Here is a 27,745-nt window from a genome sequence, read left to right on the forward strand (position 1 = left end):
CAAATTAGGGTGCTGTTTAGCAGATAGCTTCCTTATTAGGTGTCATTAAATATGGCAAGCCCACATAAGGAAAGCAAAGATCGTAATTAAGAGGTGTCAGCCAGCTCACAACAAGAAATCTGGGCGGTTAATGTGAATTATATGCAAATTTGTTGACTGATGCCAACGTGCACTGCATGCTGGCATCAGGCAGCCAATAGCAGCACATTGCCTCATCCCCTAGTGAAAAGTCTTAATGCCCCCCTAGTTTGGACTGTGGTATCTTATGTGCCCCACCCCTATATATTGTTCCTAGAGTTGCCACTGTGTCTGCATGTGTTTCTGTGTATCTGTGTGTGACTGTGTGTCAGTGTGTATAAATGTGTGTGTATGTGTATATGTGCATACATCTCAGAATCTCACCAACACTACAAACAAATACACCCCTGCATTTCACTGTCAACACTACATACAAACTCCACCATTAAATATAACCACACCACTGCATTCAAAAACCACACTACATATAAATGCATGCCTGCATTCAAAGGCCAACACCACATACAGACACACACCATACATTCATTCAGTTTAGGGGTACACTTAGTTTTACATTCTCTATAACCATTCCTGTAGCTCTGCTATTAAGCATATGAGGTTGACTTAACTAGAGGACACTGGCCAAGACTCCTAATACTTATCTCTCAGCCAATGACCTATTTAAACTCAAAAAGGTACAGTAGGCTAATGTATACTCTGCCCTCTTCCTACAATGTCTTTTTGTAAGCTCATTTGAGCAGGACTTTTTCACCTGTAAATACCCACTTTCTATAATTGTAAAGTTTTGTAGGATATGTTATATATAATATATAAATGCTAATAATAATAATAATTCCAAGAACATTTAGCATGCCTTAGCGTGGCTATATTGTCTATCTTCCTTTGTTTGGGTAAATACCTATGAACATGTTTTATGAATTTATTTTTAGGTTCAAAGCTTCATGCGTGGTTGGCTCTGTAGAAGAAAGTGGAAGACCATTGTTCAAGATTACATATGTTCTCCACATGCAGAAAGCATGCGGAAGAGAAACCAGATTGTATTTAACATGGTTGAAGCTGAGGCAGAATATGTGCATCAACTCTACGTCCTAGTTAACTGCTTCCTGCGGCCTTTGAGAATGGCAGCAAGTTCTAAGAAACCCCCAATCAGTCATGACGATGTAAGCAGTATATTCCTCAACAGGTAATAATACATTTTTATTCTTACAAATTTTGCCCTCAATTTAATATTTTTATATAAGCTTTTCAAATTATTTAATATTTTTAGATAAACTTTTAAAAGTATTTGAAATTTTCAATTTTTTTAAAAATAGTTTCATATTTTGATAATCTTTGATATATTGATATATTTTTTATATATGACATATTTTTTGATATTTTAATGTTTTTTAAAAAAATATTTAAAACGTTTATCCAAAAATATTAAGTAGCTTGGAAAGCTTATCCAAAATTATTAAAACAAGGCCCATATTACCAAACTGTTAAAGTACGCCCTTCTGGAAATATGGTGGACTGTGATGTTTTAGAATGGGAGCTGAATAAATACACAGAATCTTTATTTTACAAGTCAGAACACTTCAGGAGATAAATATCTGCCTTATCCACATGGCAACAAGGCTTTAGTGGTTTGACTACCCTAGCTTAAAGGTGAAATTGCTTCTATTGACCTTCTGAGAATTATAGTTCCAAGTATCTGTGAAGAAGGTTGACTATCTATGATCTATGATCTACTATCTATCACTACCTCCCAAACCAGTCCCACCAACAATCCAGGATTTATGTATTTTCCTTTTTTATTCCAGTCGGGATACTGACAAACCCTGGACTGTTGCTGGGTTGTGAAGATCGGTTTGAGAACCATTGATCTATATCACTAGCTCCCAAACCAGTCTTCAAGGCCCACCAACAATCCAGGATTTATGTATTTTCCTCTTTTATTCCAGTCGAGATACGGACAAACCCTGGACTGTTGCTGGGTTGTGAAGATCGGTTTGAGAACCATTGATCTATATCACTAGTTTCCAAACCAGTCCTCAAGGCCCACCAACAATCCAGGATTTATGTATTTTCCTCTTTTATTCCAGTCGAGATACTGACAAACCCTGGACTGTTGCTGGGTTGTGAAGATCGGTTTGAGAACCACTGATCTAGATTATGCTAGAATAAGAAGATGCAGCCACAGCCAAGTCTTTAATTGCATTAATCTGAGATACAGCTCATGCTATACCGCCATAGTCTTGTGTTGTGGTGCAGTCATGTATATATCTGATACTTGCTGGTACACCCTTAGATAATTTTATGTCCTTTTTGGTTGTGTATACTATGATTTCTATGATATCTATGATCTATGATCTACTATCTATCACTACCTCCCAAACCAGTCCTCAAGTCCCACCAACAATCCAGGATTTATGTATTTTCCTTTTTTATTCCAGTCGGGATACTGACAAACCCTGGACTGTTGCTGGGTTGTGAAGATCGGTTTGAGAACCATTGATCTATATCACTAGCTCCCAAACCAGTCCTCAAGGCCCACCATCAATCCAGGATTTATGTATTTTCCTTTTTTATTCCAGTCGGGATACTGACAAACCCTGGACTGATGCTGGGTTGTGAAGATCGGTTTGAGAACCATTGATCTATATCACTAGCTCCCAAACCAGTCCTCAAGGCCCACCAACAATCCAGGATTTATGTATTTTCCTCTTTTATTCCAGTCGAGATACTGACAAACCCTGGACTGTTGCTGGGTTGTGAAGATCGGTTTGAGAACCACTGATCTAGATTATGCTAGAATAAGAAGATCCAGCCACAGCCAAGTCTTTAATTGCGTTAATCTGAGATACAGCTCCTGCTATACCGCCATAGTCTTGTGTTGTGGTGCAGTCATGTATATATCTCATACTTGCTGGTACACCCTTAGATAATTTCATGTCCTTTTTGCTCGTGTATACTATGATTTACTTGCTGAACCTCTTCTCTAATGTTCCATAAGCCAGCAGTCTTAAAGGCCAGTGAATCTGAGATATCTGGACAAAAAGAAAGAAATAATTATTCTGTCCTTTTATATTTTGTGCTTATATGTAGTTGCATTTGTAGATCTTCATATATCAACCTGTCTTTCAGACTCAGGCTCATACAGAGATTACAAAAATTGGTAGGTACTAGCGCTTCTAAGTTGGTATGTAATTTACAAATGTATATAAACAGATATATAAACAGATAGCGGCTAAATATTCATGTGACTCCTTTCCAAGAGTCATTTGAGGCTCCCTGTTTGTAAGTACCCACAGGGCCGGTGCAAGGATTTTTGCCGCCCTAGGCAAAAACAATTTTGCCGCCCCCCCATATGTCCTGCCCACCATGTGACATCACAATGCCCCGCCCATATGCTCTGCCATATGGGCCAACGCCAGTCTTCACAAAGTGTCTTTTATCTGAAAAGACAGTGTGTTTACATTAAAAAGCCTACAGGCACAGGCTATAGACACCAGAACCACTACATTATGCTGTAGTGCTTCTGGTGACTATAGTATCCATTTAATGTGAGGTAAATTAGAGATTAGTGTCACTAATAATATATTGGATTGCCTACTTACCACCAGATAAGGACAAGAGGCTGATGATGGGCTCAGTCTGGCTCCACAGGTCTGGTGTAGAAGAGGCTCTCTGGAGACTGTTTTTAACAGTGCTCACAACAATTAACGAACAGGAAGCAGCTCCATTTTTTAGGGCCCCTTACACAGCTCAAGGTCTGGGCCCCCAGGGGGCATACGCCTACAATGCCCACCCATAAATCCACCTACATGGCCCATCCATGAGTTGGGGATTTTTTATGTGTGCAATTTGTGTAAGGGATGTAGTGTGTTTATATGGGATGTAGTGTGTGTTTGCGTGTAAGGAATGCATTGTATGTTTCTGTGTGTGTGTGTGTGTGTGTGTGTAAGGGGTGCAAGGTTTGTTTCTGTGTATGTAATTGAATGCAGTGTGTGTCTGTAAGGGGTTGCATTAATTATGTAAGAGAACGTAAGGGATGTATTGTGTGTGAGTAGGAATGCATTGTATGTTTCTGTGTGTGTGTGTGTGTGTGTCACTTAGTGCTCTCCCTTGGCCCCCTGTCCCTCTGCAGTCCCCCCTTGGTGGTCTTCTCACTCCCCTCTCCCCCCCTTACTGGTCCTCCCTCTCCCAAACCCCTTAGTGGTCCTCCCTCTCTCAAACCCCTTAGTAGACCTTCCCCTACTCCCACCATCCCCTTAGTGGTAATCTCCCCCCCCCCCCTTAGTGGTCCTTACCCTCCTTCCCTCTCCTTAGCAGTCCTCCCTCCTTACCCCCCTTTGGTGGTCCTTCCCCCCTTAGTGGTCCTCCCTCTCCCAAACACCTAGTGGACCTCCCCTCCTCCTCCCTCAGTGGTCCTTACCTTCCCACCCCCCTCCCCCAGTGGTCCTGACTCACCCCTCCCCTAGTGGTCCTTACCCCCCTGGTCCTTAGCCCCCCCCGGTCCTTACCCACCCCCAGTGGTCCTTACCTCCCTCCCCTCCCCTAGTGGTCCTTTCCCCCCCTCATGGTCCTTATCCCCCCCTGGTCCTTACCCCCCCCTGGTCCTTACCCACCCCCAGTGGTCCTTATCCCCCCTCTCCCTCCCTCCCCTAGTGGTCCTTATCCTCCCTCCCCTCCCCTAGTGGTCCTTTCCCCCCCTCATGGTCCTTACCCCCCCCAGTGGTCCTTACCCCCCTGGTCCTTAGCCCCCCCCCCGGTCCTTACCCACCCCCAGTGGTCCTTACCTCCCTCCCCTCCCCTAGTGGTCCTTTCCCCCCCTCATGGTCCTTATCCCCCCCCGGTCCTTACCCACCCCCAGTGGTCCTTATCCCCCCCTCTCCCTCCCCTAGTGGTCCTTATCCTCCCTCCCCTCCCCTAGTGGTCCTTTCTCCCCCTCATGGTCCTTACCCCCCCAGTGGTCCTTACCCCCCTGGTCCTTAGCCCCCCCCCTGGTCCTTACCCACCCCCAGTGGTCCTTATCCCCCCTCTCCCTCCCCTAGTGGTCCATATCCTCCCTCCCCTCCCCTAGTGGTCCTTTCCCCCCTCATGGTCCTTATCCCCCCCTCTCCCTCCCTCCCCTGGTGGTCCGTTATTCCCCCCCCCTCCCCTCCCCTAGTGGTCCGTTATTCCCCCCCCCAAGCCCCCTCCCCTAGTGGTCCGTTATTCCCCCCCCCACCCCCCCTCCCCTAATGGTCCGTTATTCCCCCCCCCACCCCCCTAGTGCTCCGTTATTCCCCCACCCCTAGTGGTCCGTTATTCCCCCCCCACACCTAGTGGTCCGTTATTCCCCCCCCCCACCCCCCTCCTATAGTGGTCCGTTATTCCCCCCTCCCATAGTGGTCCGTTATTACCCCCCTCCCATAATGGTCCTTACCCTCCCCTCCTGCCCATGTAGCGTGGCCGGGCGGCGCGGAACCAGGGACAGGAACCTCTGTTTCCTGTACCCGGCCGCCGGCGGACTGACAGGAAGTGCTCACTCAGTGAGCGCTTCCCTTCAGTCCACCAGCGGCCGGGTACAGGAAACAGAGGTTCCTGTCCCTGGTTCGCGCCGCCCGGCCACGCTACATGGAGAGACCGGCAGGAGGGAGCGCTCTGCGCTTCCCTCCTGCCGGTCACTGAAACCCAGCCGCCCTCCATGCAGCAGTGCTGCGCCGCCTGGGGCTTGTTAAAGCACTCAGGCGGCGCAGCATGAGGAGGCGCACCGGGGACAGGGATCCGGCGCCCCCTGGTAAGTTGCGCCCTAGGCGGCTGCCTAGGTCGCCTTACAGGTGGCGCCGGCCCTGAGTACCCATTTGGGGAATTTAATCTTATTCCAAGATTACAGACTGTGCTATGCAATCCTTCGTTTACATAGTCCCTCCATGACAAGACATTCGTCTCGAGTAGGGGTGGGTCGCCTATACAGACCCAGAAGCCAGTTACACCAGAGCTGGGTCCATACCTCTCTGTGAGTGTATACACACCATTTATTTGTAGATTTCTTAGTCTTGTACCATCTACACTATATTTACTATCTCATACAGAGATTAACTGGTAGTAACATTGTCGGTCATAGTATAGAAACATATTCACCAATGTTAATTAACAGGCTAGGCTTCCATAAATGCCTATTTCACCTTACATAAATCTCCTATCATTCTGCTCACCACAATAGGCACCATGCAGGGAAATCAGGTATCAACTGTTAAGCAGCCCCTGTCCATAACATAGCTTGATTGAATAAAAATGAAAAAGAGAAAGGAACAGTGGGAGTAAATTTCAAGTCGTTCTGCTTCTCTAGATTTGACAAGGTATTTTACCTTGGATCAGAAACCTGTTCATATACATAATGCTTATATTAAAAAAAAAAACCAAAAAAAAAAAACATATCTATAGAATCTGACAAGACAACCTCTTTGGGTAGAGAATTGTTCTTACAGTAAAGAACCTTTTCCACTGTTCTAAGTGAAAACATCTTTCTTCCAGTCTCAATGGAGACTGGAATGTCTATTGTGTATTTCTGCTAAGAACACACTAGCTCATAGCAGTTTGTACTGATCGTATATATACTTGTTTAGTGTTGTAATATTCCCTCTGAGACTAAATTCTTTTTAAGAAAACAAATTGGTTTTCCAGCCTCTCTTCACAACGAATGTTTTCCATCCACCTTATTAATTTTGTAGCTTCTCTGCATTCTTTCTAGTTCTGCAATATCCTTCTTTTAAACTGGTTCTCAAAACTGTATGGCATATTTAAGGTGGGGCTGTTACCAGTGTCTTATAAAGAGTTCATCTGCATTAAATATCATCTGCAGCTTGTCTGCCCAGTTCCCCAGAATTTATATTATGTTTAGACTGCACTGTGTTATCTTACCTAGTTTTGTGTCATATGCAAACGTTGAATTCCAATGCCCATGTCAAGCTCATTTATAAACAATTTAAAGAAAGGTTAATCTTTAATAAAGATTACATTAAAAAAAAAAAAGAAAAGTGAACCCAAGATAGAACCCTGACGCATTCTACTTACAACTTTGCACTCTATCTTTTAGCCAATGTTCTATCCAAGAACACAATTTCAATCTAAACAAGCTGATTTCAGTTTTAATGTAACCTTTTGTGTGGAACTGTTTCAAATGCCACAGCAAAATCCAAGTATATCATATCCACTGAAACACCCTGTCCTATATTTCTACCAATTTCTTAACTTAATTTGACATTACCTGTCTCTTATAAAACATAATTGATTCCTACTAATTATATTGTTCAATATAAATTCCTGAATATTATCCCGTAACAGCTCTTCAAATAATTTCCCAACCACAGAATTTAAGCTCATAGGTCTGTAGTTTCAGGGTTAAGCTTTGAACCCTTTTAAATATAGGCACCACATCTGTTTTTCACCAATCTTCCGGTACAATTCCTGAAAGAAAAGAATCTTGAAAGATTAAAAACAGAAGCTTGAATATTTCTTCACTAAGGTCTCTAAGTACTTGTGGGTGCATACCATCTGGCCATGCAGCTTTAATTGTTTAACTTTAATTGTTTATGTTAGGGTCTTTGTAACAGGGTTTTACAAATCTGCAACCACAGATTCTACGTGGTATGTACTGAAGAAAAAAATACATTTAGATTATCTGCTTTGTTCTGATCCTCCTTTGTTGACACATATCTCAGATTCAAAAGGATCAACATATTCACTCTCAACATTTTTTTCATTGATGTATTTAAAAATATTTGGGTGTTGGTCTTTTGGTCTTTTTTGGCTTTCATTGAGCTTTTCATTTTGTAGTTCAGTCCATTAAATTGCTTATTTGGATGCCCTATTGCAATGCTTATGGTTTGTTATAGGATGCTATTAATCCCTCTGAATTAAATGTTTTGATTGCCCTTTTCTGATTGTTTTTACTTGGCTGTCAGTTTGACTTAGTCACATTAGTTTTAGTTTGCTTATTTTATATTTGTTTGCCAATGCTAAGTAAATAGAATGTACTTTTAAAGAATTTCACTAAATACCTCTGATTATTCTTTGTGCTTCTGCCAGTGAATAGTTCCTGCCAATCAATTAGTTATAGAGTTACCCTTATCCTATTGAAATTAGCCTTTTTAAAATTACAAGGACAATTCAGACCCCTTTATTATTTTAGCTTACTTAAAGAATGTCTCTAGAAATTGGCACTTTTATAAACTAACCTTGTTACATCTCCCTGGTTGTCACTCAGAGAACCAGTCCTGTTACTTCCTGATTGTTTAACTTATTACAGTTTCCCAACTGAATGGCGGCTCACTTCCTTCCTTTCCAAAACAGAACTTATGGTCTTTCCTCCCTTAAGTGTTGATACTCCTTTGTCTGACTCCCTCCAAGTCAATGGTGCTGCCATCACCTCTACCTCCCAGGCTTGCTGCCTAGGTGATCTCTTTGACTCTGACGTCTGCTTCATCCCTCATGTCCAGTCGATCGCCAAATCCTGCCGCTTCCATCTCAAAAGCAGCTCGCATCCACAAATATATAACATCGCAAACAGCTAAGGTGCCATTGTTCTCTCTAACCTTGACTACTGCAACCCCCTTCTCAGTGGTCTTACGTGTTCTCAACTTGCACCGTTGCAATCTATAATGAATCCAGCGGCGAGGCTCATCTTCCTGTCCTCCTACATACCCCATGTCTCCCCCCTCTGTCAGTCCCTACATTGACTTGCAGTAAGATAAAGGTCTCAATTTAAGATTCTGGTGCTTGCTTATGGGTCCATACATAATGCTGCTCCAAACTACCAATTCTCCCTAATACACATGTATGCTCCGTCTAGGCCCCTGCGCTCTGTCGAAGACCTACGGCTATCCTCTGTCTGCACCGCCACCTCTGATGCTCGCCTTCAAGATTTCTCCAGGGCTGTCGCTTTTCTGTGGAACTCCATTCCCTTCTCCGTTAGACTTTCACACAGTCTCCATTTCTTCAAAAAATCATTAAAAAACCACTTCTTCAGGAAAGCATATCAATTAAATTGTTAGCAGGATTTCATCCCTCACCTCCCATATCTCCCCTCCTGCAACTGTAAAAAAAAACCTACTAAGCACTCAGTGAATACTTCTCTAGCAACCTACTTTGTTATCCCTACTATTACCCTTTGTGTCACTATATCCCACTCCCTCTAGCATGTAAGCTGATTGAGAAGATTTCTGTAAAAGGAAACACAAATCCTGGAGCTTTACCCTCTCTCCTCTTTAGGGTAAGAGTAATTTGCTTGGCAAAGATAGAGGAATGCGTTCTGTTAAAGGACCAATCAAGTGGTCTTCATGCAGTGACCCTCCTGTTTTGCTCTCGTAATGTAAAACATTCCCATTTCTGAGATATGGTAATACTTTTCATTGCTTGGCTAAAGGCACTTGTAGTGGATGTTACCATGACAGCCTGTTATTATTATTTTTATTATATTATTTATATAGCGCCATCAGATTCCGTAGCGCTGTACAATGGGTGGACTAACAGATATGTAATTGTAACCAGACAACTGGACGTACAGGAACAGAGGGGTGGAGGGCCCTGCTCAATGAGTTCACATGCTAAAGGGAGTGGGGTATAGTGACACAAAGGGTAAAAGTAGGGGTACAAAGTAGGTTGTTAGAAAAGTATTCACTGAGGGATAAAAACCTGCTAACAGTTTAATTGATATGCTTTCTTGAAGAAGTGAGTTTTCAATGATTTTTTTGAATGAGTGGAGACTGGGTGGAAGTCTTACGGAGAAGGGAAGGGAGTTCCACAGAGGAGGTGCAGCCCTGGAGAAATATTGGAGGTGAGCATTAGAGGTGGGAGTACGGACAGAGGATAGACGTAGGTCTTTGGCATAGCGTAGGGGCTTTGACGGGACATACTTGTGTATTAGGGAGGATAGGTAGGTTGGAGCAGCATTATGTGGGGTCTAACTGGAAGCCAATGCAGGGACTGACAGAGCGGGTTGGCGTGGGAGGTGCGAGCGGACAGGAAAATGAGCCTTGCAGCCGCATTCATTTTACATAGCTATTGATAGTGTTTCCACCTAGCCAGACTCTGCACTTGGCATTCAATGTCCTCAAGCATTCCATGAGGATGTTAAACATTTAATAAGTACAGTAGCAATGGATTCAATGCTTCTCTGAGAAGCATTTGATTGGCACATTGCAGCGATTGCCAAATGTGCGTGTTAAGTCCACAAAGCGCCTCTGTGAGAAACATTTGATTGTACAAAATTGTCATTAAGCCTGATAACCTCAGCAGAGGTCGACTGGCTTTCTGAGAAAAGGCTGTCTCATTTCTAGATTATAGGTAAATAATAGGTTCATTTAATTGCTTTATTTTGTTACATATGGGGAACTGGTATCTAACCTGACCTTCTGTTTGGGGCAAATGAAAAATATTATGGGGCACTATAATTTATTCCACTCCCCTGCTCTACCATGCTAATTACTTGATGCACATCTACTATAAGATTCACAAAATATACAGTCATAAAGACAGCCTAAAACTCTCTGTTCACTAATGCGAAATTGCTTGCAGTTTTACCTATTGCAACGAATTGCCCTACTGGCTTGAGTTAAAAACAGAATGAACCTCATTGCAACACCACTATTTCTGAACCCCTTGATTGTTGAATGGTTACTTACCATCCCCAATAAAAAAATAGTGCATGGGAAGGGGCAAAAGACATCATGTCCCAGAGCCAGTCTGTGCTATTCCAGCCATTCACATTGTACATTTCACAAACCATCACTATTGCCATTAAAGACTATGAGCAAGTTAAATTATATTTTATTTTTATATTAAATTTGTCTTTAGCAATGATAAGCCTAGAGTGCCAGAGTTAGCAAGTTAAGTATGTGACATATTCAAAGGAGAGAATAGAACATCATTTGTAACGATAATGGGAGGTGAGACAAGGTGAATTGCCAGAGAAATCACCAGCCTATTTAAAATGTGAATTTTACGTCCTTGACTCAATTTCATTTCTGCATACACTTTCTTTAAAGTCTCTTATAATTAAGGTTTATACATTATGGTGGTATTTCCTTTTACATATTTGATAAAAATGAATGTAAGGTCACAATAGGTCATTTAATTTTTTTTTCTTTCTTTTAATAAACATATAAAATGATGGACCTTAGTTTGGGTCTAGTTTAGTCACACAGTGTTATTTACTGATACCCACTCCCCTCTCCCCCCCTCCGCCTACACAGAGAAAGACAGGCACTATGGCGCACACACACACACATGCGCAGTCACGCAAACACATATGTAACATGGAAAGATTCTCACAATTCCAGGTTTTCCCTAAAGGAGCTAAAGTAGGAGAAAGTTGATGCCTATTTTTGAAAATCAAGATAAGTCAGGAAACTTTGGCCTTCTCACATTCCGGCCTTTCCAATAAGCATTCTATGTGTAGTTTGCAATCTTTAATGTTTTCCTAGAAGGAAGATGATGGGTTTAGATCCATGAAGACCATTGGACACTAGCTACTTATATAAACCACGAGGCAAGCACAAAGAGTCATCAACTAATTCAAGAAGTGATATTTAATGTGATTTGTGCTTAAGCTCCCCTGGAAGGTTTGTCAGCAATTCTTCTGCATTACATTTTACTTCCTCCATTTAATATTGCCTACATCAAGATGGGTATAATGATAAATATATCCTAATTCTAGCTGTAAAGGCACAGCAAACCTTGCCTTCACACAACGTACTAGACGTGTCAAAGAATACTGTATATTTTATGAAACACACAAATAATACATAATGGATTGAAAAATAAAATTTCTGTTTATGTGGTTCCCTCACTTTGATAAATCTGTGAGCCCATTCGCTGATGATTTAGTGAAAGCCAAATCTGAGTTATGGGGCCAATTCATCTTGATCTATTTGTTTTATAGCCCTTGAATACCGTCCAACAACAATATTACGTCTCGAGACTTGTTAATGGCTTTCGCTGTTTCATAGCTTTTGTGTTGTTAATATATTAGTTAACAAACAATAGAAAGGATGTTTATGTTTTCACCATTCTTTTCCCTGGTGACATCCTGATTTTATCTATTGTTGTAATAATAAATGGGGTTGGAATGTGGGGCACAATGACATTTTATCATTGTCTTTCTTCTTTTGTCTCTTTTAGTGAAACCATCATGTTTCTTCATGAGATATTTCACCAAGGATTGAAAGCAAGAATCACTAATTGGCCTACTCTAATATTAGGTATGTCGTTCTTTTTGGAAACCCTTGTAAATAATGGAAGATTGCGAAATGAACTGCCAAGTGTTAAGGTTAATCATTAAATTGATGAATAGATACACAATTCTTTGGTGCTCACGATTGAGCTGATTATTATAAATGATTAAATTGATATAACCCAGAGCCTAGACATATGGTACATGTTTGGGATTATTCACAAAGGTGAGAATTGTGGGGAATTCAAAGTTTTAAATTTCAGGCCAAAATATCTCAACTGAAAACAGAACTGAATTAGATAGTTTTTTTTTTTTTAAATTCAGCTATGTTAATCTAACTTGTGAAATTCCAGCAATTCTCACTTTAGTGAATAATCCTATTCAATGAGAATTCAAAGTGAATTTGAAATTTACGGCCAAGGTAGCCGAACTGGAAGCACCGCTGAGTTCTTAAAAAAAAGATGTATTTCCGCAATTTTCACCTAATATTTCAAAGTCACTTTAAATTATCATGTTAGTGAATAATCCTGATTGTTTTAAACCCTGGAAATATACTGCTTTGGCATTAACAATGTTAACCGAATGGTTCTTATCTGCCATCACATTCTATGTTTCTGTGTTTCTGGGCACCATAACAACTTCTTTAAAATGCACGTATATGCTTTTTATTCCTGAATGGGGTGCTACTGATTGGTTTAGAGCATCAGTTAACATGTGGAGTATCTGGATGCCAATGTGGGAATTGGAGATCCAGATATTTTGCCACCTTTGGGTTTAAACCGTTCGATAATGGTATAACCCCTTCCGGTAAGGAAGTGCATGAGCACAAAATTTTGATTAAGTAGTTATGCTGCCTGGTATGTTCCTTTGATAGTAAAATATATTTGGCTAGAAGTTATGTAAGGGCAATTTTCCTTTTGTCATTTTTTTGTGTAGATCTTTTTTTATTGCAAGTACTAATAAAAAGATAATAACATTAGCAACTGGTAACATGTAAAAATGGAATGATGAGGTTTGTCCAGGATGGCGAAGATGAGTGTGAAAAGCAAGGGCTTTTAAGTGTCATTTGCGCACAGAAGGGGATAACAAGATTCTATTTATATAGATGCAGACTGAGGGTTTAAAGAGGTGATTTATCTCAGAAGTACGGTCCCCAAACCCATGTTTTCTCCCATGAGAAAACTCAAACTACCCTATAGAGTGCCTTTTTGAGATCGCTAAAATATAAAAAAAATTAATAACTGACAAATGTGTAGCTTCCATATTTCAATATTATATAATGTGATTTCCCCCCCCCCCCTATGATATCCCTGTTACCTGTTTAGTTTCTTTCAAGCAACAAAAATGAAATACATTGCAAGATCTCATATTTTTTTTAGCACCAGCACATTTATTCTTATGTGGCATGAGATGAATCCAAGGGCTGTTGTACTAAATGTCATATCTTGCTAGGAAAATTGCAGATATATGTATGTATTTATTCCATTTATAACTGCATTTATATTTGATTTTGGTGAAGAATATACATGGCTTAACCTACGCGTTTCATAGTAGATAGATAGTAAATACACATTTGTACAGAGTGTTCTAGGTAATGTTATAACAATAGTCATTTATATTACTTGACAATAAATAAGGATATTTTTGCACACTGTTTCAAGAAAGCAAACGTCAATAATAACCTACTATTAGTGTAAAAGATTTCGCATCACAATTTCTTTCTGTGAGTTAACCTATTTTTAGCTCTACATTTGGTTAATGTTCGCCCCCCTCCCCCCAAAAAAAAAAAAATGTTTTTTCACCCTTTTAAGGTTTTCTGTTGGAATGTACTTAAATGGGAAAGGTTTAAAAGTAACTTTCTCCCTTAATAAATAAACAAACAGTTGACCAGTTGTCCCACAGCTCAACTGAATGTTAGTCCAATACACATGTAAAGATATTCGCTAAACTGTCAACTGTCAGGAAGTCACCAAAGATTTGCAAACTTTTGATAAAAATTAGCTGAGATTGAAATAAAAATTCAGTTGGGGATTTTTTTTTTTCCAGTACCACCAACTATTTGGATTAGAAATCCCCTAGTTAAAGAGTCACTCTAAACACCATAAGAATTTAGCATTATTACAAAGGTTTTGATGCAAAGAGTACATTACGTTTGGCCTCCCTATCGAGAGCTTGTTATAATTGCTGGAATTAAAAACAAACAAAAAACAGTATGATTTCCTGTATTAAGGCAAAATACTGAATTTTTAATTTAGAAAATGTTAGAGAGTGAGTAATCCTAATTTTTTTTTTAATGTTCTATTTTTTTTAATTACTTTATTATTGTATGGTTTCTTCATCGGGTCATATTTACAATGTATAATGTGAGCATCCAATTTATATACATATTTCTTTTCTCTAATCATTACCTTTGCATCAATGTATTATCATTGCTGTTAAAAAACATATAACAAACAGTTCATGTCTTTTAAGAAGTTTTTAAAGAAAATAAAACATTTTTTTTTTTTAAAGAAGATAAAAAAATATCTTCTCTTGTTCTTTGATAAATGGGCAACTGTACAGTTAATCTGTTTGGCATATTTTCTGAAAATCTGAATCACCAGAGATATCCTGCTTCATTATTTTATTCAGCTGACTTATTTGATATTCTGCTACCAATGCTGAACATCTACCAAGAATTTGTACGGAACCATCAGTATAGTTTACAAGTGTTGGCAAACTGCAAGCAAAACCGAGATTTCGACAAACTCCTCAAGCAATACGAGGCAAACCCAGCGTGTGAAGGGAGAATGTTGGAGACATTTTTAACCTATCCTATGTTTCAGGTACATTTCTGTCCTGTTCATACCTAGCCAATCACCTTCTGCGGCTAATGTACCCAATGAACAAAGAATGATATAAGTCAGAATTATTACTCATTATCCACAGTTACATTAATTCATTAGATAAGGTCCATTAGATTAAAAAGTACTTTTATATGGAGAGTTTAATTGTATTTCGAGATAATAGTTTGCATTGTGTTTTAACGAGTGTGGACTAGCTATTCGATATCGTTTTAAAATAATTTATCAAAGTCTTTCAATGGCAACACAGGGGCGTAAGAGCAGATGCCACAGATTAGTTTTCTTTGAGTTAGGTTTATTTTCTGTGCTGAACGTCAATGCAGCTGCAAAACCTTTCATTAACACGCATTTATAATTTCTTTTGTATGTTCACCCTAGCATTTTAATTGTTTGGTTATACCATTTGTCATGCTGCTCAGATAAATACATGTCTTCTACACAATAAGACCCTGTTTAATTGTCTTTGGGGTGAACCAATACATGTTACCATGGATGTATTAGTTTTTTTCAGAATGTATTGTGCAACATTAAATAACATTATCTAATATGGAATTTAATAGGACGATAAAAAAAAAAAAATTACAATAGAAAGATGGTCATCAAATGTCTTTACTTTTTTAACCTGTATCTGAACAATTACTCATTAGATTTCCTCAAGTTGCTGTATATTAACACAACGCCTGGTCACACTGCAGTATTACAACTGTAAATCTTCTGTACCCCAAACTATCTTCGTAAAGTTGGTTTCTTCATAGGGCTACTGTAGGCAGCTTCCTATAGTGTAAAAAAAAGACAGCATGTGTCTAAGTTTAGTATCAGATGGAATACAAAACAGGAAAACAGTATTGTAACGCTTATCGCCTGAAAATGCTGACCCAATTTGCTGCACTTCTTGAGACGCCACTCTGCGCCATGTCACAGATAAAAAGCAACGCCACATAGGATATGATAAAACATTGGGAAACTGTAAGTGGACATTACAAGTGGCAAATAACAGGACTAGCTACTGTGATCGGTATCTCAGTCTAACAGACCATGGATCCATGGATAAAGATGTCAGAGGGCAGAACCGGCTACTTAGATTTGGTTACAGAGAGAGTCAGTAAATGGTTTGGTGAATCAAATTTGGTTTTATTCTTCAACGGAATTCGCACTGGTTCTACAAGTGCTTCTTAGTGTGTGATAGTAAACTTGTCTTTATTTGGCAATAAACCTTTTTGGAGCACACTTGACCTGTACACGATGCAATTAATAAGGAGAAGATAAGGGCTGTGACATCCCAGAATACACTTTCCATACCCACGCTTCCTATGTTGTGTTGTTGCTTTGTATCAGATGAACTTCAGATGGAATCTTGTAGGTGGAATCCTGAGGCAAGGAGATACATATCTCCTGTGTGAACAAGTCTCTTGTAAGGTAGGTGCCCTTGGGCACTGAATTAATAGTACACAGAATGTCCAGACCATAGTGCCAATGAGGATAAGTTAAAACTGGGTAAAATGTTCAATCCAAACTCAAATCTAGTAAATCAGTCCTAAGAAAAAGGAAAACCCAAAAAGGGAGGTCCTAGTTAAAAAAAACACAAAATCGGTCCTGCTGAAGGGTACAATAATGCTCTTATATGTATCCAAAGTCAAATCCAGAGAATCAATATTATACAGCGGAAACCAAAAGGAGCCAGAAGATTACTAATAAATGGTGCACGGAGAGGCAATACAGCATTTAGTGTATGATGACAAATATTACAGATATTGTTTTTCTTTATTTTTTAGATACCTCGGTATATTATAACACTTCATGAGCTCCTGGCTCACACACCTCATGAACATGTAGAAAGGAAAAGCTTAGAGTTTGCACAGTCAAAACTGGAAGAACTGTCACGGTAAGTTAATGTGCCTACTAACAAAGTGAAACAATAAATGTTACATTGTTCTTCTCTGACGATCCCTTTTACTACATCAAGTTCTTTATGTATTCCGACAGTTTCTCTATTTTACTTCTTAAATACCAATAAGCAGACCAATGTACATAATTAATCTGATGGTCCTCAAGTCTCCCCAAATTATTAAAGCTCAACCCAGAGTACTCGACAGGCTTACATTGTGCGATCTGCTCAAGTCAGATGTCAACTCCTAAAGTGGTGATCTGGATACATGTCTCAAAGTAACAGTTAAGAAGCTTGAGCAGAGAATGTACACACAATGTACAGTTTTAATTTAAACTTGTTGATAGCATATCATTTTTTTTATCTTGCCGTCTTATTCAACAGCACTGTTGAGGGTAACAGACAAGCTGATGTATAACATCAGACATTACATAAAAGTTTGCCATGGCACACACATAGCTACACATAGGTACAAAAGAAAAAAGGGCACTGATGTTGAGAGCTTACAGTCTACAAGGAGGTGGGTGTGAGACAGTCGCTAAAGTGTTGCATGAAAGTAGAAGTCTAATTGTTAAGGGCAACACACCATATGGAGTGATGGCTAATGTGGGGCTTGCATGATATATTTGTTGGTATACTAAACGTATACTAAACGTACAATTTATAAAGTAGAGATAGTAGGCGTCTCTGAGTAGGCATATCTTCAAGGAAAGTTGAAAGCTTTGGAGTGTGAAGAAGAATCTGACAGAACAAAGAGTTTGCACAGTAAGGAATTCTGGGGAATATGAGCTGCGCTAGAGAAGTCTTTGAGATAGGAGTGGGAGCAAGTGAAGAAAGGTGTGGGTCCGGGGCAGAACAAAATGGTGGAAGAATAATTTGAGACAAAAGGAGAAGTTCAAGGGATACAGCGTTGGAGCTTGGAAGCAAGGTTTGAGACTTTGAATTTTATCCTGGAACAGATAGGAAACGGATGGAGAGAATGGTAGACCTGGAAAAAGCAGACAAAGAATAACTAATCGCAACAGTAATAGGTTATATTTTAAAAATCGAAATAAGCAATTTATAGCACTCTACAAGCTGCAGACACAGAGCACTTTGCAGTATTATTTTATTTGCCCTGGAATAAGTTCCCGAGATTCCTGACTAAGGATCAGAATTATTGGTTTTTGGTGTCCATAGCAACAGCACATGTAAGGAAGATGCCCCTAGATTTATTACGCACTTGGCTTTCTTCCTCTTCAGTCTGTACACATTTTATAAACACAGGGAAGAATAAATCTGGTTCACAGCTTCTCATTCTTTTCTTGATAAACTAAACCTGTCAATTTAAGAAAAATAAACCCCACAGCAAAAACTGTTAGACTAGGACTGTAACACAAAAATAAAATGCACTCTTCAAAAACATTTAAAGAAATAAATAGTCTTTTGTGAATGTGGTCTGGTTATAACAGTGTTCCTACATTGTCCCTACATGTATTTGCTATCTGTGGCTAAGCTTTGGACCAGTTCAATTCACTCTATGATATTAATTCTGTAAGGCTATTATTGGTGCTGTTTTTTTCCAGTTCGCTTTTACAACCTTTGCACATCATACATGTCAACTGAAACTGACAGTCACCACCTCCACTAGTTTTTGATATAGGCTCAGCTGATGGAAAAATTTTTCCAGAATGTTGAAATTGCTAAAGATAAAAAAAAAATACTGTCTTATTGCAACGTGTATCTATTTTAGACCTACCATTATACCAATATATTTTTCAAAAACATCAGAAGATTTAATTATTACGCATCGAGATACTTGCCATTTGTCATGGTTATTGAGAAATGCCGGTTTAAAGTAAGGTTATTGTGGAAAATTAAATCCTTGGAAACATATAGAGATTTTAAGATAATTCCTGGAGGTTTATGCATAAAAAAGTTTTTGCGTGATTTGAATGGATGATAAAAATCTTAAAGGGGAATGGGATGACGAGTTCACATCGTTAGTTTCACAATGTTGCTAAAATCTGGAGTTATGCAGGAAAAAATAAAATAATTGTTTTATTATAACTTGTACCGGTCTAACTTAGCAAATCACCTTGATGGCTAAATCACTAAATCAAGCTTTATAGTCTAATGGGTGTTCTTCAGACCACAATCAGAGAGCTGTCAATGTATTCTACAGTATTTATCCGGATCACCATTAGAAGATGTAAATATTACACATATACTCTCCATTGACATGAAGTTATTATTATATTATTATATAACTTAATATTCGGGGCCAGTACAAACCATTATCTGGAAATCTATTCATAAACAGGGCTAAACATAGGACACAAGGTCATGCATTTAGGCTGGAAGAAAGGAGATTTCATCTAAGGCAAAGGAAAGGATTTTTACAGTAAGAGCAATAAGGATATGGAATTCTCTGCCTGAAGAGTTGTTTTTTTCAGAGTCCATACAGATGTTTAAACTGAAATTGGATAAATACTTCCAAAAACATAACATACAGGGATATCATTTCCAATTAGTGGGGTAATAGCTGCTTGATCCAATGAGACATCTGACTGCTATTTTGGGTTCAAGAAGGAATTGTTTCCAAGTTTGCTGCAAAATTGGAAGCGCTTCAGACTGGGTTTTTTGCCTTCTTTTAGATCAACAGCAAAATCATATGTGAGGACGGCTGAACTTGATGGACTCAAGTCTTTTTTTTAGCTATGTAACTTGCACATAACTGGCATAACTAAAGTAGGATCTAAATGGCTGTGTGGAGGAGACTAGAAGCTGCACGGGTCCTCAGAGGACTCAGATAAGTATATACAGTTTTGTACCAAATCACCAATGGTATGCACTCACCACATCCTATCCCCTTTGAAGGTAGGCAGAAAATACCAGGTCCAGAAGGACTGCATCTTTAAAGGAACACTTTGAGCACTCTAACCGTGGGAGTGAAATAAAACAATGAAGATACTTTTTCTATGAGTGCATTAGTAAACATGTCCATACGAGGTGTTCGGATTACTGTATTAATGCACAGTCAAGATCTTTACAAACATTCCATGAGGAGTTTTTCTCCCTTTGTCTTTCGACATACAGCTTTGTTCAAATATTCCAAAGATATTTGACATGAAAATAAATGTCATTTTGATTTGTACAAAACATACAAATAAAAAAAAGGTTCTAAAAGGTTTATGTAAAACAGAGATTGTATATTTTTTTTACTTGAGTTAGTCTGGACTGGCGGATTCTAGTTACGTGAATCAAGCAGCTGTAACCATGAATAACAGTGAAAATTCAGGCTTGGAAGTATTCATGTTAATAATGGCTGACTTTGACATCTCATATATATGTGAGCTACGCTCTTAACACTGGGTGAGTATTGTACTCAATTATGTTCAAGAGTAACTCACACCACTTCCTGGTAGTAGGGGGACACATGTCCTGGTTCTACCCCAGGATTAAAGAGTAGCCCTAGCCTTAAACCTAACATTAGTCTTAGCCCTCACGTTAACATACAAATTCATAACAATTGAAAACGACATAAGAGTAAGCCATGTGTTATGGGAAAAGAGATTTCAGTCACATGGTTTATTGGTATATATCATTTCCATTGTATTTGCATTTCTAGCTAGAGTAGCAATGTTACACCGTGCAATGTTGGATAGCTCAGTTAATTTCATCATATTATGGATCAGGTACCCTGACAGTCATGACTTCTCATTGTTCTTGTTGGTCTATTCTGATCATTCTTGCTGCCCTAGTCTGATCATTCTTGCTGGCCTATTCTGATCATTCTTGCTGGCCTAGTGGCTGATTATTCTGGCTGGCCTATCCTGATCATTCTTGCTGGCCTAGTGGCTGATCATTCTTGCTGGCCTATTCTGATCATTCTTGCTGCCCTAGTGGCTCTCAGGCCTATTCTGAACAATCATGCTGGCATATTTAGATCATTCTTGCTGGCCTATTCTGAACAATCTTGCTGGCCTATTTAGATCATTCTTGCTGGCCTATTCTGAACAATCTTGCTGGCCTATTCTGAACAATCTTTCTGGCCTATTTAGATCAGTCTGGCTGGCCTATTCTGAACAATCTTGCTGGCCTATTTAGATCAGTCTGGCTGTCCTATTCTGAACAATCTTGCTGGCCTATTTAGATCATTCTGACTGACCAATTCTGATCATTCTCACTGATCTTTTCCTGCACAAGATTGCATTCTGGATCCCAAGAGCTGTAGCAACCATTCTATGGAACATATAGCTAGGTCTTAATGTAAAATTACTAGCCAAAGGTTTTCATCAAGATACAAGCAAAACACAAATGGGATACGGCTGCAAAATCTGAAAAAAACATAAATATGTGATTGGGAGGCACCCCTGAGCGCATTATACGTCTATATCTTGCGAGTGCACCTTTATATAGCGTATATGACCTGTTAAAATTGTATTGCACTATGTTCTATTTATGTTTTCTTTAGATTTTGCAGCCGTATCCCATTTGTGTTTTGCTTGTATCTTGGTTTGAAAGATCACTACCTGGGTAGTGATCCTTGGGAGGCTGCTCGCCTGATTTATCTGATAAGTATATTACATACATATTTCACACTATTCATTGTGGTGATAGTATTGTTTTTTTTTCTTATAAAGGTTTTCATCAGTTGGTTTAGATTTCTCATAACTCTTTCACTTAAAAACGTTGTATTTGGAAGGAAACAAAAACAAACAATCATCTTTATGAAACATCTCAATACATCTCTTGCCTTTTTATCAGATGAATGTTGATGGCTTTTTTTCTTTTCTTTTTCTGTAAATGTTAATGGTTTGCTAAAATGATCAATCAGGTCTCAAAGCATCAGCCCTTTTAGTCAATGCAGTGTTCATTCGCTTGTATTGGTTCTGCTAAATTAACTAAATTAACCCATACTGACACTTAGCAATGGAATGATGCCTCTATCACTGGATGAGATGGAGGGAGAATTCTAAAAGCTGTGTTTTTTTTTATTTTTTATTCGTACACTGCATTTATACTTAGCTCAGCCTTGTACTGTATTTCAATGACTAGAAAACCTGCTCTTGATACAGAGATTAAAAGATTATAGTAGATATCCTTCCTCCTGTTTGACTGCTGCTCTAGATATTTATTTCATCAAACATAGATTAAATTGTGAGATATGCAGAATATGCTCAATATCCATATCTTTCATTTAATTTGTCAGCTAGTATTATTAGTGTTTATATAGCAACATATAGCAATATGCATTATCAGACCCATACCTGTATATTAAATCAAATTTCATAGTCAGGCTACCTCCAAGCATTGGGCTCATGAACAATATGATATATCTGTGTCATGGATAAAAAGGGGCATTCATTCTCGGGACGAGAATATCATTTTGCCTCTTTATAAATCGCTGGTAAGACCACCCATTGAATATGCTGTGCAATTTTTGGCACCTGTTCTAAAGAAGGATATCATGGCACTAGAAAAAGTGCAGAGGGGGGGCTACAAAATTAATAAAAGGAATGGAACATATCAGCTATGAAGAAAGGTTAACAAATTTAAATCTGTTTAATTTAGAAAAATGACACCTTGGAGGGATATGATAACATTATACAAATATATTCGGGGCCAGTACAAACCATCACCTGGAAATCTATTCATAACTAGGACTTTACATAGAACACAAGGTCACACATTTAGACTGGAAGAAAGGAGATTTAGTTTAAGGCAAAGGAAATGTTTTTTTTTTTTTTACAGTTAGAAAAATATGGATGTGGAATTCTCTGCCTTAAGATGTGGTTTTAGCAGAGTTTGTACATATGTTTAAACAGCAACAGGATGAATACTTTCAAAAGAATAATAGTCAGGAATATCATAGCTTCTTGATCCAATAAGAGATTGACTTCCATTCCTGGGTCAAGAAGGAATTTTGTCGTAGTTTGTTGCAAAATTGGAAAGCACTTCAAACTGTTTTTTAAAAAAAACAAAAAAAAACGTATTTTAGATTAACAGCTAAAACAGTAGCTGGACGTGATGGACACATGTCTCTTTTCAGCCCATGTAACTATGTTACACAACAAAGCAACAGATAGGTCATTTTACTTTAACTAAATGTTGGATCTTTAAAATTGAAGGAACCCAATAAATATTTGGACAAAAGCAGGTATTTCTGTGCAATGTGGCAAAGCTACATTTGGTTGTCCTCTTTAATGGATCTTAATCTTCAGACTCCCATAAATGTTTAGTTTTTATTAGGGGGAAGCAATGTAGAGTTTCACAATTACCCTTTTGGAACTTCCGAGTGAACGCTGTCATTATCATACAGGCATCACGAGCACTATGTGGGACAGACGTATTAGTTGTGCGAGACATAGTAACACTCAATGTAACTGGACGTTGCTCTTAATGTTCTGAGCTATGGATGCTATAACCCAAGTTTAGCCAAGAGATCGCTTACTACTGGGACTCATTCCAAAAAAGTCCAAGAAACATTCATCTTCACTGTTTGTGATATACAAACTTTTTTTTTCCTGTTATACAGAGTAATGCATGATGAAGTCAGTGACACTGAGAACATTCGAAAAAACCTTTCTATTGAGAGAATGATAGTAGAAGGCTGTGATATATTGCTAGACACCAGCCAAACATTTGTACGTCAAGGTAAGCAGCCATTTTAGCATGTTGTAATTTGTTTTCCCACATGAAACGTGTGTTTTCCACCATTGCTCTGAGCACATGTAAATTATATTCAAATTGCCTGATTTTTTTTTATTTTAATTTTTTTTCAAATGTTATTTATAACTTTGTGAAATGATTGAGCTCTTGATTAAATGTCAACTGCATAATTTTGTATTGCACACTGATCAGCAATTATAACATTTTTGGTTTAGAATATTTCAGACAAAAGACCGAAATGTAATTGCTGTGCAAGCAAAATATCTCCGTATACCATCACTGGCAAACAAAACTGCAAGATATTGAAAATCATATGAATATCTTGTCTCAGAAATCTCTCTGTCTGTGTTTTTCTGTGTTTTTTTTTTGTCAGTTTTTCTGTCTCTATGTTATACACCACTATACCATATATATATATATATATATATATATATATATATATATATATATATATATATATATATATATATATATATATATATATATATATATATATATATATATATATATTAAACACCCAGTGTCAAGACAGTTATTTAGATGTCTTTGGCTCACATTTTATTATGGGCTCTTACAGACTGCATTAAAATGAAAACTGCCTGCCAGGTACAGCTTGATTCTTTTATAAGTCTCCTAATTAAGTTTCTCTAGCTCACTGATAGACTAATCTGCTGTAATATGGTTACACAGGTGGACAGGATGTCACTTAATATAATGCAATATGCATGTGATAGTAATAACCGTATTCATTGTTTAGTGTTTCTACCTGAACAAAGTCATACATACCCTATGTTGATATTTCAAACATATCTGGCCATCAGTAGGCTAATAAATAATTTTATTTCACGATACCATACTTACAAAGCTTAACTTCAGTGTAACTGATAGACCTACCCAGTCTATCACTGTCTCTCTTTGTCTGTATTGCAAAAATGGAAAAGGAATCACACTCAAATTACTTAAGCCAGGGTTCTTAACTGAACCAAGGGCCAGCACAAGCCCAGAAGATACTAAATACTAGTATTAGAAAATGGGTCCAGGTACTCCAATGTCTTCAGGCACCTTTATGAGAACATGTGGAACACTGCAACGTTTCGACTCCCAATGGAGTCTTCGTCAAGCTTGACAAAGCTTCCATTGGGAACTTTTCAGTGCTTCACATGTTCCAATAAAGGTACCTGAAGACAATGGAGGGCCTGGACCTTATTTCTAATACTGGTATTTAGTATCTCTCTGTCTGTATGCCCAACTTTCCATTTGACCATTAATTAATTGAGTGATCCATACATTGAATGATCCACTCGTCCATCAATATCCCCACTCCATCATCCCAGTGTTTTCAGATATACTCACTTCTTCATAGTGATCCCATAGTGATCCCATAGATCAGCATTTCACATTTGGTCTTCCCCAGAACCCTAGGGTTCTGCGAGAACAAAATTGGGGTTCCTCCGTGAATTGCCCCATCCAAGATGGCCACTGCTCCCTGCTGTTCCTGGAAGGTCGGAAACCGCAGAGATCGCGCGGATCTTATAAAGAGATCGCAAGATTGCTAAACACTTATGCATGCCTGTCCTGTGTCAGCTCGCGCAGCGTCAGTCAGCCCGCCCAGCGTCAGTCAGCCCAGCGTCATTTAAAGGTAAGAATTCCTCCCAGCCCAGTATTCCTTCATTCCCCTCTCCGCCCAGCATTCATTAACTCTTCTCTCCTCCCAGGATTCCTTCACTCCTCTTTCCTCCCTGTATTCTTTTACTCCTCTCCTTCAGTATTCCTTCACTCCTCTTTCATCTCTGTATTATTTTACTCCTCTCTCCTTCAGTATTCCTTCACTCCTCTTTCCTCCCTGTATTCTTTTACTCCTCTCTCCTTCATTATTCATTCACTCCTCTTTCCTCCCATCATTCATTAACTCTTCTCTCCTCCCAGGATTCCTTCACTCCTCTTTCCTCCCTGTATTATTTTACTCCTCTCCTTCAGTATTCCTTCACTCCTCTTTCATCTCTGTATTCTTTTACTCCTCTCTCCTTCAGTATTCCTTCACTCCTCTTTCCTCCCTGTATTCTTTTACTCCTCTCTCCTTCATTATTAATTCACTCCTCTTTCCTCCCAGCATTCATTAACTCTTCTCTCCTCCCAGGATTCCTTCACTCCTCTTTCCTCCCTGTATTATTTTACTCCTCTCCTTCAGTATTCCTTCACTCCTCTTTCCTCCCTGTATTCTTTTACTCCTCTCCTTCAGTATTCCTTCACTCCTCTTTCCTCCCTGTATTCTTTTACTCCTCTCTCCTTCAGTATTCCTTCACTCCTCTTTCCTCTCTGTATTCTTTTACTCCTCTCTCCTTCAGTATTCTCCCATTCCTCTCTCCCATAGTGTTAAGCAGCCTTACACTGACGTGGCCTATTGATCTAAGGGCAAAATCGAATTTATTTTGCTAAATGCACCATGTAGTTCCCTATTGTTCTCACAAGAGAAGGGGTTTGACCTTGGTTGAAGTGAGGCTTGCTTGCATAGTGACATATAGTGTTCATGGGAGTAGCTACAATTTCTTCTAACTACCAAATAATTGCAAGAGTAAAATGAGAGTATCCACATGAATTTGGCAACTTTCAAACTGGTTGGTGTGTGAAAAACATTATGAATTATTGGCTTGATTTAGTAGTTTCCATAAAAAACAGCATTAGCAAGAAAAAAATGTATGCATGAGTTTTTTTTTTTTAAAAGGTTCATGAGATTTACTAATTTGGCATGTGGTATTGGAAAATAGTGTTAATGTACAGCTCGAACATAATCATTTTCTTGGTGTAAAGCCTTCAAAGTAGAGACAATTTCAGATACGCCACACCAGTTCTATGTTCATAATATAGTTTCCGACAATCCGCTACTTTGTAACAGTGTGATTACATGCATTATCAATTAGTCAGTGTAAACACTTAAAGGACCACTATAGTGCCAGGAAAACAAACTTGTTTTCCTGGCACTATAGGGTCTTTAGGTCCCCCCCCTCAGGGTCCCACTCCCGCTGGGCTGAAGGGGGCTGAAGGGGTTAAACACTTACCTTTCTCCAGCGCCGGGCTGGGGAACTCTCCTCCCTCTGCCGACGTCAGCACTGAATGCTTTCGCTGTCAGGGAGACAGCCACTAGAGGCTGGATTAACCCTAGTGTAAAAAAGTTCTCTGAAACTGCTATGTTTACAGCTGCTGAGTTAACCCTAGGTGGACCTGGCACACAGACCACTTCATTGAGCTGAAGTGGTCTGGGTGCCTATACTGGTCCTTTAACAGCAGCCGGTAAAACTATTGGTATTGTTTTTTTTTTTATTTTTATTTTTTAAATTCTTTATTTTTGTAGTGCAGATATATGGTACAGACTGACGAGAGGTACCCCAAAGGCAATCCTCTGGTCTTTCCCTCGCGTAACATGCGGGGCATATGAATAACATGCACAATTTTTTATTTTACTTAGGCTTATACCTTTGGGTTTAGACACGGTTTTAAAGTATGATGCATTGAAGTCGGTATGAGAACTAGGCTATGAACATTCTAAATAATGTAATTACGTGTCATTAATGATAGAAACATGCTGGGTCTTTAACAGTTAAAACATTACATATGGTATCATTGAGTACAGTGAGAAATGTATATGAGTGATCCTAGTTTGCTGAACAAGATGAAGAATGTGAGTCAGGCTATTCCGGTACTAGGCACTGTCAAAACATATAGGGTGCAAACTTTTCTGGTCATCTGCGACATTAATGTGTGTTACTATTTATGCGTATCCGACTTGTAGGCAGATTAAAAATTGATAACTCTGTGTGAACAAGCTTAAATACTGCGTTGCTCATGCAAGGTAGTTCAGGGAGGCATGCATAGTGGATGTGTATAACAAGTAAACTACCGTACCTTAGCTGGGTGCATTAATTTCCTTCGCATTAAGACCGTTTATGGTAAACTCATTTAAAATGTTTAACAGCAGCAGATTATGAGGCATGGTAGGGTGCCTGAAAGTGAAAGCAATTGGTATGTGGTACAGATACTGTGTAAGTTACATGTTAAGCTAGGCAAATTAACATTTCTGTGGTTAAAACTCTGAGAGACTAATTTAGATGCACATTTTAGAGGGCCAGT

The 27,745-nt window shown here is 38.9% G+C and overlaps 1 protein-coding gene across 4 annotated transcripts in view; it reads left to right on the plus strand.

Moving 5' to 3' along the window:
• RASGRF2 (Ras protein specific guanine nucleotide releasing factor 2) overlaps positions 1 to 27,745 on the plus strand; it is a 295,529-nt gene that overhangs the window by 141,736 nt on the left and 126,048 nt on the right. For all 4 annotated transcript variants that reach the window (XM_063453728.1, XM_063453731.1, XM_063453730.1 and 1 more), the window contains 5 exons: positions 969 to 1,222; positions 12,187 to 12,266; positions 14,870 to 15,063; positions 16,854 to 16,963; positions 23,487 to 23,605. In XM_063453728.1, coding sequence (XP_063309798.1) covers positions 969 to 1,222; positions 12,187 to 12,266; positions 14,870 to 15,063; positions 16,854 to 16,963; positions 23,487 to 23,605 — 757 coding nt within the window. The remainder of the gene's footprint in view (positions 1 to 968; positions 1,223 to 12,186; positions 12,267 to 14,869; positions 15,064 to 16,853; positions 16,964 to 23,486; positions 23,606 to 27,745) is intronic.

Source organism: Pelobates fuscus, chromosome 5 (assembly GCF_036172605.1).
Source record: "Pelobates fuscus isolate aPelFus1 chromosome 5, aPelFus1.pri, whole genome shotgun sequence".
NCBI classification, from domain to species: Eukaryota; Metazoa; Chordata; class Amphibia; order Anura; family Pelobatidae; genus Pelobates; species Pelobates fuscus.